This window comes from Salvia hispanica, chromosome 2, assembly GCF_029641045.1.
Source record: "Salvia hispanica isolate PSC_SH4W2 chromosome 2, Shi_PSC_v1, whole genome shotgun sequence".
In the NCBI taxonomy this organism is placed as follows: domain Eukaryota; kingdom Viridiplantae; phylum Streptophyta; class Magnoliopsida; order Lamiales; family Lamiaceae; genus Salvia; species Salvia hispanica.
Window position 1 is genome coordinate 4376929 of NC_142693.1, and position 16683 is coordinate 4393611.

Sequence of the window (16683 nt, forward strand, 5' to 3'; positions counted from 1 at the left end):
AACCATCCTCCAGGCCTCTTCAGCATCGAAGCCAGCTGTATTTTTGGGCGCGCCGATCTCTCTCTCATTCCACGCTCCTTCTTCTTCTTCTTCCTCGGGTGTCAGTAGTCCCAATCTCAACGACCACTCCCTTATACTCATCTCCATCTCTTCGTTGAATATCCTGAAAGAGATTGTGTCCGCGTCGAGATCTGTGGATTGCTTAAACTTGAATGATGTGAAGAACTCCTTGGCCAGAGCTACCGGCACTTCCGTATTGCTGTGGTTGAGGAGCCACTCAAACCCGATGCTTTTGAAGTAGGAGATGAACTTCTTCTCCACTCCTAATTCCTCCAGGTCCGAGAGGCACAACTTCTTGCCGGACTTCGCCGACTTCCCGTTCGTAGCTCGGCCATCACATGCCTTCTGCAGCTTTGGGTCCTCAAACTGGACCATGGCTTCCAACAATCTTTTGGTCACAAGGACCTCCATCATCTCAAACTGGCTTCTTCACCGGCTGGTATCTCAGCCTCCTCTTCATTTGCTGGATGGGCAAACGGCACACGGATCGCCTCCGGCTCGCTAATCACCACAGTGGTGTTTGCTGGGCGAGATTTCTTCTACGGGGGCTTAGCAGCATGCTTCCCCTTCCTTTTTCTCTCGGCCTCGTATCTCGTGTCCATAGCCTTTGGAGAGATCTCCTTCTCAGCTGCCTCATTCTCCTGAACCGGGAGGACATCATTCTCATCCTCCTCTATGTCTTCCAGTCTCAGGCGCTTGGACCTGCCTGCCTCTGCCTCATCCACTTGCTGTCTATTCCGACGGGATTTCCTCCTCGTAGTCCTCTCGTCTGTCGGAGTTGCTTGATCATCGGTGGTCGTGTCGTCCACCACGACTATGTCAGTCTCGACCTCGTCACAAACTTCCTCGGCATCTTGTTCATCGCCGTTTCTGTTTTCTTCCTTCTCAGCATCCTCTCCCTCAGTTTCTTCTTTCTCCTCAGTCTCCTCTACAACAATTTCCTCATCAAAACTCTCACCTTCCTTCTCAGCCTCCTCGTCAACAACTGCCTCACCTTCTTCCCCTACGCTACCTTCACTACCCTTCCCCTCATCCTCAGTCTCATCCACACCCTGTTCCTCCGTCTCTTCCACATCCCCAGTTTCTTCCTGACCCACTTCCTCTGTTTTATCGCTCTCTCCACCCTCTCTACCCTCCTCCTGTTCGTTTTCATCCCCTGACCCAGCGGTCGCTATATCCGGCGTAATCTCTTGCTCACCTAGACTACCCCCTCCATCCTCTCTCTCTAATTCCTCCATACCCATCCTATCACCCTCCTCAGCATCAATTTCTTCTTTATTTGCAGAGGATTCGGCGCGGGGCTCAGTTTCTGTTTGGGGAATAGTGTGTGGGGGGTTCGTCTCTTGAGTTAGGGTTTCGAGTAAGATTTGGGGGTTTTCTGTGTGTGTGGTTAGGGCTTGTGCAGTGGGTGTTTCTATTAATGTATGGGGTCTTGGTGGAATTGTAAGTGGGGTTAGGGCAGGAAGTACCTCTTCTTGTTTCCGGCATGCCTCCGACATTTTTGCGAAGAATTTGCTCGCCTTCGGCCCCCTCCCGTATTTTCTCATGAATTCTTCTATGACTTCCTCGGGATCCGACTCTGCTTCGTCGGATTTCGCCTCGGCGGGGTTGACTAGTTCGATGTTTGGTTACGGTTGTACTTCGGTCGGCATGCGCTGCGATGGAACTTCCGGTGGAGTGGGGTTGTCTTCTGGTGGCGGCGTGGGCGCTTTCTCGGCCGCGGGGGTCGAACTCGCCGCCTCCGTTGTTTTCTTTTTGGGTTTTTCCCTTGGCGGGTTCTTCCCGCGGGTTGTGCGTGACATCTGATTTTTCTGCGTGTTTGTGTAAGGCGGTGGTTAACGGCGATGGTTTTGCGGCGGTGGTTTTTACGGTGGTGGTCGATGTTTCTCGGATTCTGCAGAGAGAAAAGAAAGTTTGGGAATTAGGAGTTATGAGAAAATAATTTTAGGTGAGGGAAGTTATTAGATTTTTAGGGAAGTTATTTTAGGAAAAAGGAAATAAAAGGAAAATAAAATAAGTAAAAGGAAAAGAAAAAGAAAATAAAATAAAAATAAAAATAAGGAAAGGAATATTATGATTGGCTGCAGGCGAACGGTCGCGTCTCTGACGCGAGCAACCGTACGCCTCGCCAATTTTTTTTTTGAAATTCAAAATTCAAACTTCCCCCTGATTTTTCTCACTTCCCTCGGACCTGGTAATCCGAAACACTTAGTAAAAATAACGAAATTTGCTGAACGTCTGGGTCAAAGAGATGAGCCTTTCACACTTGTGCATTTCCACAGACGATCAGAATTTTCAAGAATCTTTTTCGGTTTTAGAAGTGTATAATAATTTTTTTGTATTTTCATAAAAAAAAAAACTTATTCATGTTATTTACACCTAAGTGTTTAAATATTCTTGGGAATTAACTGGTCCAGTCAGCTGATCGAAAATTTTACCCTATCTACCTGACCCAGTAATTCCCGAAGAATATTTAAACAGGGATCACTAGGCAATAGTGGAAGGTGTGTGGAGTGGAATTTCTTCCACTTCACACAACTCCGAACTATCCCTAAACACTTTCACTCTATGACCATTAACAAGGAACGGAACAGAGTTAGCATTGACTCCCTGAATTTCCACTGCTCCATGCGGTCGAATGCCAACGATTGTGTAAGGCCCTATCCATTTTGACTTCAGCTTCCCAGGCATGAGCTTGAGCTTTGATTGAAAAAGGAGTACTTTCTGCCCAACCTGCAGCTCCTTGACCCGGAGGTTTTTATCGTGCCAGAGTTTGGTCCTCTCCTTATACCACATGGCTGAGTCGTATGACTCAATCCTCAATTCCTCCAGTTCCTGCAGTTGCATCTTCCTTTCTTCCTCACAGGCATGAGCCTTCATGTTCATTTCCTTGACTGCCCAATATGCTTTGTGCTCTATCTCCACGGGCAGGTGGCACATTTTTCCAAATACCAATCTGTAGGGTGACATTCCTATTGGTGTCTTGTAAGCGGTTCTGTAGGCCCAGAGAGCGTCGTCTAGACGTTTGCTCCAGTCCTTTCTCGAGGTATTCACTGTCTTCTCTAGGATGCCCTTTATTTCTCGATTCGAGATTTCAGCCTGTCCATTGGACTGGGGATGATACGCAGTAGATAACCTATGGTGGACTCCATATTTTCTCATCAGCGCTTCAATCGTCCTATTACAGAAATGAGTCCCTTGGTCGGAGATGATTGCTCGGGGCACGCCATACCGGTTGAATATATTCGCCTTTAGGAATCTTGAGACTTCCTTCGCGTCGCTCGAACTCGTAGCTTTGGCCTCGATCCACTTGGACACATAATCTACAGCAACCAATATGTACGTATTTCCATACGAAGACGGGAATGGGCCCATGAAGTCCATGCCCCAAACATCAAAAATCTCGCAAACTTTTATTGGAGTCTGTGGCATCTCATCTCTCCTAGAAATCCCTCCGGTCAGTTGGCACCTACTGCAGTTCTGGCAGAACTCATAAGCATCTCTATTCAGCGAAGGCCAGTAGAACCCGCTATCCAGAACTTTTCTCGCTGTTTTCCTTGGTCCGAAATGTCCACCACATGCCAGTGCATGGCAATGGTTTAGCACGTCTCTTTGTTCCCACTCTGGAATACACCTTCTTATTACTTGATCTGGACCCATTTTCCAGAGGTATGGGTCATCCCAAAAGTAGTACTTGGAATCGCTTTTAATCTTCATCCTCTGGGCCCTAGTGACTTCTTGTGCGGTAGGTAGTTCTCCAGTGACCAAATAATTCGCCAGGTCAGCAAACCAAGGCTCGTCATTCAGCTTGCCTTTCCGTTTCTCTGACTCCTCGGGTCCAGTTAATGCTAATACTGCTACCCATCTGATTGGTCTAGTGGATTCCCCTAAGTAGTACAAGTGTTCCTCTGGAAAAGCATCGGGGACGGCTTCCTCATCTTCTCCCTGGGTAATTCTGCTTAAATGGTCCGCCACTCTATTCTCGGTCCCTCTCTTGTCTCTGACTTCCCAATCGAATTCTTGCAATAACAGCACCCATCGGATTAGCCTTGGCTTTGATTCCTTCTTGGCTAAAAGATACTTAATGGCTGCATGGTCAGTGAACACTATGGCCCTTGACCCCAGTAGATATGGTCTAAATTTTCAAATGAGTACACCACTGCCAGCATCTCCTTCTCGGTGGTGTCATAATTCTTCTGGGCCTGGTTGAGAGTCTTCGAGGCGTAAAATATGACATAACTCCTTCCCTCGATTCTCTGGCCTAAAACTGCTCCTATGGCATAATCACTCGCATCGCACATCACCTCGAAGGGGTAATCCCAGTTGGGCGAGCGGATTATCGGGGCCGTGACCAAACGATCCTTGAGTAGCTGGAAGGCTTTTTCACATTTATCATCAAATTTAAACTCCACATCATTCTGCAAAAGTCGTGTGAGGGGCTGGGCAATTTTTGCGAAGTCTTTTATGAACCTTCGGTAGAACCCTGCATGTCCCAAGAATCCACGAATTTCCTTCTGATTCGTTGGGTATGGAAGCTTAGAGATGACTTCCACCTTCGCTTGATCTACCTCGATTCCCCTCTCTGATACAACATGTCCCAACACTATCCCCTCCTTGACCATGAAGTGGCACTTCTCGTAGTTTAGTACCGGGTTCTTCTTCCTGCATCTCTCCAAAACAACATCTAGGTGCCCCAGGCAAGCCTCGAAAGAATCTCCATAGACGGTGAAGTCATCCATAAAAATTTCTATGCAGTCCTCCAGCAAGTCCGAGAAAATGCTCATCATGCATCTCTGAAATGTCCCAGGTGCGTTGCATAGACCAAAGGGCATTCTCCGGTAGGCATACGTTCCAAAGGGGCAGGTAAATGTGGTCTTCTCCAGATCCTCTGGGTTGACATAGATCTGGAAATACCCACTGTAACCATCTAGAAAACAGAAGTATTGTTTTCCCGCCAACCTCTCCAGCATTTGGTCGATGAAGGGTAGTGGGAAATGATCCTTGCATGTGGCTGCATTGAGTTTCCTGTAGTCTATGCACATTCTCCATCCCGTGACTAATCGTGTGGGCACCAGCTCGTTGCGGTCATTCTTGACTACTTGTATTCCTGATTTCTTCGGCACCATGTGGACAGGACTCACCCATTCACTATCGGGAATAGAGTAAATGATCCCCAGGGCTAGCAGCTTCAATATTTCCTTTAGGACTTCCTCCCTCATATTGGGGTTGAGTTTTCTTTGTGGATCTCGATATGCTTTGGCTCCTTCTTCCAAACGGATGTGATGCATGCACAGATCGGGGCTGATCCCCACTAGGTCAGACAGAGTCCATCCTATTGCTTTCTGGTTCCTCCCCAGCACTTTTAATAGCTTAACTTCTTGCTCCTGGGTCAGAAGGCTGTTGATTATGACAGGCAGAGATTCGCCTTCTCCTAAGTAAGCATACTTCAGGCCCGGAGGAAGATTCTTCAATTCCTTCTTTGGAGAGGGTACTTCAGGGGGTAGTGGATTTTTCTCCAGACCTTTCTTGACCAGCTTGTCCAACTCTGGCAACTTTTCCACACTGGCCAGTTGAACTGATTCCTTGGACCCAGGGGATCTGGCCTTGCCGCAGAAATCCATTATTGCCCTTGTGATCTCTCCGTCAGATAGCCCTTGTCCCATAATTGCTTCGCACCATCCTGCAACTTCTTTCCTCATGGATTCAGTCATTTCCGAGGTGTCCACCTGTTCCTGCAATAGTTCGGTCTCAAGAAACTCCTGGACCAGGGGGTTAATGACATCAACAAAATGGAGGTTTTCCACGTCTAGTGGTTTCCTCATAGCTTCGTCAATGCTGAAAGTAAATTTCTCCCCATGGTAATCCAAACAGATGGTGCCGTCAAAAACATCGATTATAGTTTTAGCGGTCCTCATAAATGGTCTCCCCTAAAAGAACGCCACTAGACTCAGCTGTTTCATTTTCACTCATCTTTATCACATGAAAATCAGCAGGGTATAAAAAATTATGGACTTTTACTATCAAATTTTCTAACACTCCTTCAGGGCTAATGCATGATCTATCAGCTAGTTGGATTACCACTTTCGTATCAGTCATTCTCGCTCCTACCAGTTTTTTGTATATGGAAAGCGGTAACACATTAATAGATGCACCTAAATCACACATTGCATGCTCGATCCTGACACCTCCTATAGTGATAGGTAAGGTAAACATACCTGGATCAGTTTGCTTCGAAGGCATTATCCTTTTCTGAATTACTGCAGACACATTCTCCCCGATCACGATCTTCCCGTCAGATTTTGCCTTGCCCGCAACGAATTCCTTGATGAATTTGCTGAACGGGGGAAGCTTCAAAGCCTCCAGGAACGGGAGGTTGATCTCTAGCTTTCCAAAGATCTCCATGAAATCCACGGGGTTGTCCTTTTTCTTCTTGGCATCTCCTCTGTAGGGAAAAGGTTTCACCCTCTTTATCGTGCTGGTAGGATCTTCCTTAGAAGGTTCTCCCGCCTCTCCTTCTTCTTTTCTTTCAATTTCTACCTCAGGCTCGGGGTCTAAGAAAAATGGGTCCGCCATCTGAGACAACGATCCTCCCAAGTCACCGGCTTGAAGATCATCCTCTACTTCAACTTCTTCTTTTTGCTGGACCGGGTGGATAACATTCTCGCTCCTTGGCACTAACATTTCATCATTTTCCTTCAGCTTGGGTCCCTCATATGCTTTCCCAGATCTCAGGGTAACTTGGCTGATGTTTGCCCTTTCTAGTGGTTTTACCGAGGCTGGAATCCTTCCCTCATTCCCTCGCATGTCGCTCAGGGACGTTGCGATCTGAGATAATTGCTTCGACATTAGATCCATCGCGGCCTTGTGTTCCTGCTGAGCATCCTGGAGCTTGTGGACTACGTCATTGTTTGCCAGCAAGTTATTCTGCATGTGCTGTTGAGAATTCACTAGGTCATGGACCATATCATCCAGATTCCTCTGGACCCGAGTGTTGGGTTGACTACCACTTGGCCCTTGACCGTGATTCGGTCCACCCCCTTGATGCGGCCGAAAATTCCCTTGACCTCCTTGGTTATTGTTGTACTGATTCCCTGGCCCCTGATAGTTGTTGTTCCTTTGGTGTGGGGGTACATATGAGCTTCCTTGGTTATTTTGGTTCCTATTGTTCCATCTGGATTGATTTCCTTGACCTCCTTGACTCCAATTACCTTGTGCTCCTTGATTCCAGTTGCCTTGCCCCTCTTGACTTCTTTGGGACCAGTTGGGTTGGTTCCCTTGGTTTCCTTGGTTTCCTTCCGAGTTAGTAATCTGGAGTTGAGGGTTTTGATTCCTCTCGGACCATCTGAAGCATGGATTGTCCCTCCATGGAGCGTCTTTGATTCTCCACTGGTTCCAATTGTTGCCTTGATTATTTTGGTTCCAATTTCCTACTGCATTTATATGGGCTGGACAATCCATCCCTCCTTGAGATCCACAATAATGGTAACCATCCTCTGGACCCAGTGCTTGTTTTTCTTTCTCTGTTGGACCCGGTGACTCATTCTTCCCTAGGGCAGCTAGGATAGTTTTCTCGAGCTGCTCCATTCTGACATCCATCCTTGCATCCACTCGGGCATCCACCCTTTCTTCATTTTGCACTGTGACTGCATCCGCAGTCCCTCTCCTTAGAATGGTACGAGGTGAATCGTATGCTTTTTTCGCATCAATTAATCTTCCCAGTATCTCTCGGGCCTCGCTCACCTTCCTCTTGGTGAAATTTCCTCCACTAGCGGTGTTCATCAGATCTTTGGACTCAGGTTTCGCCCCTTCATAGAATAGATAGTAGGTTTCGGCTTCCATCATCCGGTGGTTTGGGCAAGCGTCGAGCAACCCCTTGAACCTAGACCAATACTGACTCAACGATTCATCATATTCCTGCTTACATTCTTGGATCTCCTTCTTGAGAGCATTCGTTTTGTTAGAAGGGAAGAAGTAATCCAGGAACTCCAACTTGAAGTCTTTCCACGTATTGATTGAGTCGGGTGGCAGCCTTAACAACCACGTGTTAGCTTCCCCTTTTAGCGCGAACGGGATCGCGCGCAATCGATAATCCTCCTCTGTTGCATCGTTGGGCCTCTTCTGAATGCTGCAAAGCTTACTGAATTCATTGAGGAACTCATAGGGACACTCATTCCTCCGACCCGAGAAAGTGGGGAGAATGCTCAGCACATTAGTTTTGATGTCGATTGCCCTCTGGCGCTGGGTAGAGACAATGGCCTGGGCAGGCTCTCCGTCTAAATGGGCAGTGAGCCAGCCGATCTCAGGGTCGTCATCGCCTGCATTGGCCATGCTCTCAACGCTTTCCTCCTCTGTTTCTGAGGTTGACTTTGGTTCCTTCTTAACTGACGAAGTTGACTCCTCGTCGCTCTCCGAACTCAGGTGAACTGGATCCCCTGTTGTAAGCCCCGATCTGGTGGTAACTGGGAATATAGTTTCCTTGACCCGCCAACTAGTCTGGGCGCTTCTCCAACCAGGTGAGTTGTTCCAGTGTCCGAACCGGTAGCTCCTGTTCATAAACTGAAAAAAGAAACAAAAGTAAACATGTTAAATAAATTATTTACACCAAAACATTCGCAAGCACACTAATAACACCATGCAATTCCCCGGCAGCGGCGCCGTTTTGATAGGTCCAGAAAGTGCAGTGCAAGTTATTGCTGTGTGAGAAATCACTCGATCTAACAGGTCCAGAGGATTCGACTAGACCTCTAAGGCTAGAAGACCATGAAACTATCAGAAAGGGGTCGTTGGGTGCACTCTGTCCCTTCAAAAACCTCAACCCACTATACTACAGCTTAGCACAGGGAAGTAAAGGATCGATCCCACGAGGAAGCAGGTGTTACGGAACTGTATTTGAGGATGTTTTGGAAAAAGGGTTGGCTGCTGCCACGCAAATTTTTGTGGGTCGAGAACTTAAAACTACTGGGTCTGAGGGATAAGCGAAACGTTACTCTACCTATTGGACCTAAGAAATGAAAGCGTACGGAACATGCATGACTCAGAGAAAGTGAGATATTTTTTTTTAGTTCTAAAACAGCTGGGGTAAACTTAACTAGAAAGACTTTCCTAATTTGGACAAACACTCATAAAGCAAAAAGCAAGACAAGATTCCTTAAACAACCATGGTATGGAAAAGCATGCTGAAAAGTAAAGGAGACAAAGTAGATCGTACTGACAGGTCTAGCAGATATGCAGAAAAAGTAAAGTACATGCAGAAAAGTACTGACATAAAGCAGATCTGGCTCTAACTACCAACAACTTCATCTTCTCCAGGAATCAAACGAGAATAGCAGAGAAACCAGAGTTTTAAACACCATGAAAACAGAACAGCCTTAAATCTAACTTAAACGAGATTTAGAACGAGAAATTAGAGCCTAAACTAACAGATCTACGCTACTGGACCTAAAGGATGGAGAAACAGAAAGTAAATAGCCATAATCATGCATAACGTAAACATCAAGCGCCAAATATGCAAAACTCCAACTCCGAAACACCAAGATTCAACAAATCCAAACATCTTCATGTGCAGACTCCCAACCTCCAACAACAAACACAGACCTCAGCTCCAAACATCCAACAAACAAGAATGAAAGCTAAAAACAAGAGACGAACATAAACTCAGAAGCATTCAACCAAAAGCAAACGTAAACTTCCATAATACTAGAAATAAGTCTGAATCCAGTAGATCAAAGCAAGATACTAGAGTTGCGAAACTTAAAACCAACAAAGTACTTAAACGAAAGCAAATAAGATTGTTTCTTCGCCTTCACAAGGCGGTGTTACACAGCAAAATAACAACGATGACGATGAGAACCACGGTGGCCAGAATCCTCCATGTCCAAGTGCGCAGCAGTCGAAGATGAAAATTTTAAAGTATGGAACTAGAACTAGAGCTAGGAGAGCATAGCAGTGGTTGTGGACCGTTTTTTCTCCTCTTCAAGGTTGAGCTCTTTATATATGCGGGGCTCTGATCCCTAGGGTATCTCCTCTGGTGATTTTACGCTCCTGCCCTCGAGTAGGACTCTTTAAAATAATTTGCTCTCGCTCCATTCTGCTCCTGTCGCCAACTTTTGATTCTCCCAGGTCTGAACGACGACTCCTGATTTTTGCTTCAATTTCATCTCTTTTGTATCTGCCAGGTCAGGTAACAACAACTCCTGGGTCCGGCAGATTTGCTTCGCACCTGAACTCAATAACGCACATTAGTGCCCCAAATGCACAGAATTTGAACCCTAAACCGATGCATGAAACGAGCCTTATCATGTACGTTGACCGGTGAGATCTAGGGTTTCACTGATCTCTGGTTTGAGTTCGTTCAACGGTGCTCTCCTTTGTGACTTGCTGTGAGGATTGGGGAGGTCTGAGGCCTAGTGCAGTCACTGCTGTGACCTGAGCCACTCGTGGCCCGATTCTCTGACTTAGTCTCTTTTGTGTTTAGATCCTTCGGGATCATTTTCTTGTGTGACTAACTCTCCTACTAAGTGTGCAAGTACAACCAGAAAAGATGGACTCTCAAGAACCAAGGAGTTCTTAAGCGTAGTCTAGGGTTTCTGCTTGTTACATAGTACTTAGTGTGTAATCAAGATACCACTGTTGTATTTGGCTTGTACCTCTGAGATTAGCCATCTCAGAACCAATCAATAAAAGAGGTCCCGGTAATTAGCGAATCCCGAATGGTCTGATCCCTACACAAAGCAAATAAATCTAATATAAAAGAAAAGAGAGAAGTTAACTAATGATATGATCTCATGTTTGAGGCAGAGTGCATCTTGTGGCAACAATGGGATTATAAATCCTCTTAAGCTCCTCCAACTTCTCTTTGAAAGCATCAACCGTTGCAAGTTTGTTTGACTCCAACCATTTCATAGTAGACTCGAAAGCCTTCTCTATCTCCTCCTTGTCGGCTGCTTCAATCCCGGTTGCACTTCTGGTCAGGGACGGATCTGATTGGCAAGCAGGAGGGGCAAATGCCCTCCCTCAAAATTTCATATCTATGTATAGAATCTATTGTAGAAAAAATATAATATTAGTTTCTTCTTTAAATGCCCCTCCTCAAATATTTCAAATATCCCCCCATGTATTTTTGCCCCTTCAATGAACATTTTCAGGATCCGTCCCTGCTTCTGGTGGTGTCCCTCATGTCGTATGCGTACTTCTCCAAAGCATACCTTGCATCGGCCTTCTTCCTATACTCTTCGTCCTCCCTCTTGTGCTTCTCTGCATCTTTCACCATCTTCTCTATTTCATACTTAGACAGCTTGCGCTTATTATCGTTGGTAATGGTGATCTTGTTCTTCAACGAGGTTCCTATGTGCACTGCAGCACCATACGCCACTGCTTCGTCTGGATTAATGGTCTTGCACGCCTCCTTCCCATTGAAAATCTCCTTTAACATCTCCTGCACCTTTGGAATCCTACTCGACCCGCCCACCAGCACCACCTCATCCACACTACCCTTATCCATCTTTGCATCACCCAAGCATATTTCTCCACCAGATCCATACACTCGACGAATAAATCCATGTGCAGTTCCTCAAACTTAGCGCGAGGGATGCTCGAAAACAAACCAATCCCCTCAAACAATGATTCAATCTCAATGCCGTTTCTGAAGCAGAGGAAAGGGCCATCTCGGCCCTTTCACAAGCACGCTTCAATCTCCTAATAGCTCTTGCATTCCCACTAATAGCATTTTTACATATCAAATCAAATTAGCAATAGTTACACCTCTTTATATCAAAGTAATTAAAATAAGGGACCATTTTAATAATCTACTTGTGTGCGTGCGTTCGGCTAGTAAAAGTGGTTCGTATACGAGTCCAAAAGTCTCAAGTTCGAGTTGATGCGACCAATGAATTTCTACTCATTTATTAATAAAAAAATAAGGGATAAGTACCAAAACCACTAATAACGTTTGCTCAAAAAGCAAATAAATTCCTGAGATTATGTTTTAAAGCTACTTGATTCCAAACGTTTAGAGAAAAAAGCAAATGAATCTCTAACGTTAACATATTGCACCAAACAAATTCCTCTGTGTGATCAAATGAAAACTCTAAATATCGTACAAACTCAAAACTATGATCTGGATCATTGAAAAATGTCAACAGATCACAAAAAAACATCAACAGGAAAATGTCAACAGAATTTCAACGGTAGTCAATGATTGAGGTTGTGTTGATATTGTGTTGATACTGTGTTGACATTAAAATCTTGAAATTTTATACTATGTTGATATTGTATTGAAATTGTGTTGAAACTGTGTGAAGGAGTTTTGGGTTTGTACAATATATAAGTTTGCATTTTATCACTACATACTCTGTCCAACTAACATAAAAATAAATATAACATTTAAACATAATTACCTTGTTCAAAGCTCATGAATACTGCTGTAATCCAACTGAATAATAAAATTACTAGTAGTACTATATTGCTTTTTTTAAAAAAACTGTGCAAAGAGAAATCCAGTCAACACACAACACTTTCGTCAACCCAAATTCCATTTACTATATCAATACGAATAAAATCAAAATAAAAAAATAAAACAAAAGTGTATGATTTCTCTAACGTAAAATCCGGTTCCTCTACTACATTTGTACATGAAATTCTTGTCAATTTATGCCCAAAATCTCCGACCAGCAGTAATCATTTCCTTTTGAGAATTCCTAAATAAATTATGCATAACAAAAAGAGGAGAGAAGTTAGCTAATGATGTCTCATGTTTGAGCTGCGAAGGGTGAGACCATGCAAAAATTTAGTATATCCCAACAACCTAAGTTTGCCGTTGGGCTTCAACCAATCTCTCAGCATCGAATACGCGGTAGGCCCGACGTTCAGCTCCTGCATCCAACCCGATTCTATTAGCTACGAGCGAGTCAACATTAGTTAGTTCGTTAGTTCATTAGTTTCAATACAATATCAACATAGTGTAAAATTTCAAGATTTTAATTTCAACACAATATCAACACAACATCAATCATTGACTACTGTTGAAATTCTGTTGACATTTTCCTGTTGATGCTTTTTTATGATCTGTTGACATTTTTCAATGGTCCAGATCATAGTTTTGAGTTTATACAATATTTAGAGTTTTCATTTGATCACATCCCCTTATTACTATGTATCATGATTTAATATTTTTAAATTTTATGTTGTAGAAATGTTTAATATATTTTAGACTTTTTATATCAGTTGTAAAGATTCTTCGTATATTACCTAAATAAAAAAAATTAACATATATGAATGTTATATACTTATAAAAAAATAAAGCATACAGTGGCTTAGAGATATTTAGGTTCAATAATTTTAGTGCTAATTTATTTCATTATTTGGGTTTTATAAACGTAATTAAATGATGCTATCTTTAACTGTTTTTAAAATCTACATAAGTAACAAATTATGGTCAAAATTTTAATTTTCTGTTTTTAATAATTTTACTTTTTAATGGAGTACTTCTTCTGTCCTTAAACAATAGTCTTTTTTTCATATAATGCATCCATTACTTGCCTTCACCTCTCATGGCGCCATCACCATTATATCACTGGGTCATATTTTCTCTACAACACGTTTGCATCATTTCATGCCGTTATTGAGTTGGTGTCGTTATCATATTATTAATGTGCCTTGCAACAAGATTTAATCGTATCGCTAACGGATTCTTGATATGTGCAGGTTTTGTTCAGATTAATTAAATGTAGGAAGTCAGATTCATCTTCAGGTTGATGGTTTCCTTATCATGTTGTATCTAATTAGTTTGGCCTCAACAGCTGGTCCAATCTCATAAAAAATCAAAATGTACAATGACGTCCCAAACTAAAATTAGGTTAAAGTGTTTTCAAATTGAGAAAGTTTCAATTTTTAGTAAACATATCTAATTCAAAATTAAACTAAAATACAATATTACTCTATATGTCCCCCATTAAATCGTTAATAGGTTGTAGATAATTTATATCAGCCTAGATTTTATATTCTTTTATCAGTAATAAAAGATACTTTTGATCAAACTTATATGAGTGACCCCGAAAAGAGCAAAGAAAGGAGAAACTAACCAAAAAAAGAGACGAACATGGTAACTTAAAGTTGGCAACTCGCGTTAAAAATCAAGGTAGATAAAAGTAAAGAGCCACGAGATCTAGTTGGCAACTTATTTTAAAATGATTATGTAGTGTAGGGGCATGTTAGGGTGTCACCACCCCTTAAAATAACATCATACCACCATTAATAGCCAATTCTTTGTACATGTGGACGAATAATAAGCTGCCACGTGGCAAAAAAAAATTAAAAAAAAATTGAAAAACTCGGCTAGCAATTTATTAGTCTTTATACAGCAATTTTTCTTGTCCAGCAATATCCGACACGCTATGGTCATTATCTGGGTTCTGGGAGTGGACGGCACACAAGAAGAACGACTCTGTGTTCATTAAGAAGCTCTTATCCATCCGGGATGAGATGTTGGAAAAATGCACCAGAGATAAGATCACGGCACTTTGGAGCACTTGGTTCGCAGAAAAAGGGGTTAATGAGGCATATAAGTGGTTTAGGCCGAGAGGTGAGAGGCGGTTCTGGGCTAAGTATGTATGGAAGGATGTTGTCCCTCCAAAGTATTCATTCATAACTTGGTTCGCACTTCGAGGACACCTTTCCACACGGGGTCGCCACTTCTTGGAGAACTTGGACCCTACATGTCAGCTTTGCCGACGGGAAGAGGTATCAGCAGACCATCTTTTCTTCAAGTGCTCGAAGACTTGGGCAGTTTGGGGACAGATTATGCTTTGGCTTGGCATCGCGAGGAGATCGACAACGATTAGGAGTGTCATCAAATGGGCTAGACGGCAGACTAGAGGATCATAGATCGTTCAGATGGCGAAGAGGATTGCGCTTATGGCTTCAGTGGCAATCATTTGGAGGACGCGGAACAGAGTCATTTTTTATGAAAGTTTGGGGCGCAGTCAGGGTCACCTTTGAGATCAAATAAGCTACCTACAGTATCTTGTACTCACGTTTTCCTTATGAGCAGGTTCTTCTCCTCCAGATAGATGATGGAGTTCACCGGTTTTGGTTTTTTCGACATACCTTGAGTCACTCATCAGGATACTCTTTTCCCCCTTGGGTAGTTTTATCCCATGGGGTTTTTTCCCCAAGGGGTTTTAACGAGGTCCACTCACTCTGGGTTTTGATGGGTGATTTAAACTGTGTTCGGTCATGTTGGAGCCCTGCCCCTTGCTTTTTGGTTCTTGGTCCTTATCATGTTGCTTTGTACTAGCCGTTTTGTGGCTCTCTCTCTTGTACTCCCTCGGGTATGCCGAGTGTATAATGTAAACGTTTGGTTTGGTTCTATTTAATTTATTTATTCATAAAAAAATAAAAAAATAAAAAAACCTACGGAAATAATTTATGGTCAAACATAGTCTTTTTTTGCATTTTAATTCATCCCATAAAATTAATCCACTTCCAGTTCTTGCAAGTTTTTCTCTATTAGGAGGCACGTCTCATTCTTTATTAATAAAACTCTAATCATTTAGTTTTTATAACAAAATGAGTATTAAACGTGTGAGAGATACGCCTGAAATCCATGGGTTTCGGGTATTCCTGACCCAGTCCTAATATCCGACGGGTTTTGGGAACCCGAAACCAGTTATGGGTTCGGGTACGGGGTACCCGATTACCCGATTAATTATGTATTTGTGATAAATATTTTGGGTGATAAAGTTCTTATTTTACTATTTGGATTATGTTTGGTTGCTTTGACATTATTTAGATTATATGTTTGGTTGCTTTAACATTTCATTGTTCTATTATCTCGACTTTAATACTTTTTTACATTCGTGTTCAGTTCATGTTGCATTATTTACGTTCTTACTTGTTATCTTTTGAAAATATATAGTTAATTAGTTATGCTTTCTCCATTTTATTTACATGTTCAGTTAATGTCTTAAAAAATTAATCTCTTTTATGTTTCAATTTATACTAAAAAAATTTTATTTTAACATTAAGTAGTGTCTATTTGTCTAATGTCTATTTTATACTCCCTCCGTTCCATAGTAGTGGAGGCATATCTTTTCGGCACGGAGATTAAGAAAAAGTTGTGTTAAGTAAGTTAAGTAAATTGGGAATAAAGTAGGAAATGAAAAAGGTAGAAAGATGTAGAGAGAATAAAGTAAGAGAGAGTAAAGTAGGTGTGGAAAAATGTGTTGACTTTTACCAAAAAAGGAAATGACTCTACTACTATGGAACGTACCAAAATGGCAAAATGACTCTACTACTATGGACGGATGGAGTAATATATAGGAGTAGAATTATAGTCAATAAATAGTAGTATAAGTATTGTGTTATTTTAATAATTTCTATTCTCACAATTTAATTTATATAAAAGAATAAATTCCAAATATAATAATTTCGGGTTTATGGGTACCCGATTAGTTGGGTTCGGATACCCGCATCGGATATTAGGGTACCCGAATTCACATACGGATTGGGTATTGGGCATGATACTTTTGAGATTTCGGGTTCGGGTACCCGAATTTTCGGGTTTGGGTACCCACGGGTACCCGAATTTACGCCCCTAGCCTAGTGAGAGATATATATTGGGAGAGT

The 16683-nt window shown here is 42.7% G+C and overlaps 1 protein-coding gene and 1 pseudogene across 1 annotated transcript; one reads left to right on the plus strand and one right to left on the minus strand.

The window, feature by feature from the left end:
• Positions 1–10842: 10842 nt before the first annotated feature.
• Positions 10843–11560, minus strand: LOC148931451 (heat shock 70 kDa protein 4 pseudogene; annotated as a pseudogene).
• A 2146-nt stretch (positions 11561–13706) lies between these two features.
• Positions 13707–14940, plus strand: LOC148931452 (uncharacterized). Its single transcript, XM_089064790.1, has 2 exons — positions 13707–13761; positions 14435–14940. The coding sequence occupies exons 1-2, from the start codon at positions 13707–13709 to the stop codon at positions 14938–14940; spliced, it is 561 nt and encodes a 186-aa protein (XP_088920916.1).
• The last annotated feature ends 1743 nt before the right edge of the window (positions 14941–16683 follow it).

Coding starts and splice junctions, on each gene's coding strand:
- LOC148931452 (XM_089064790.1), top strand. CDS start 13,707: ATGTGCCTTGCAACAAGATTTAATCGTATCGCTAACGGATTCTTGATA. Junction 13,762..14,434: donor CGGATTCTTGATATGTGCAG/GTTTTGTTCAGA, acceptor TTTCTTGTCCAG/CAATATCCGACACGCTATGG.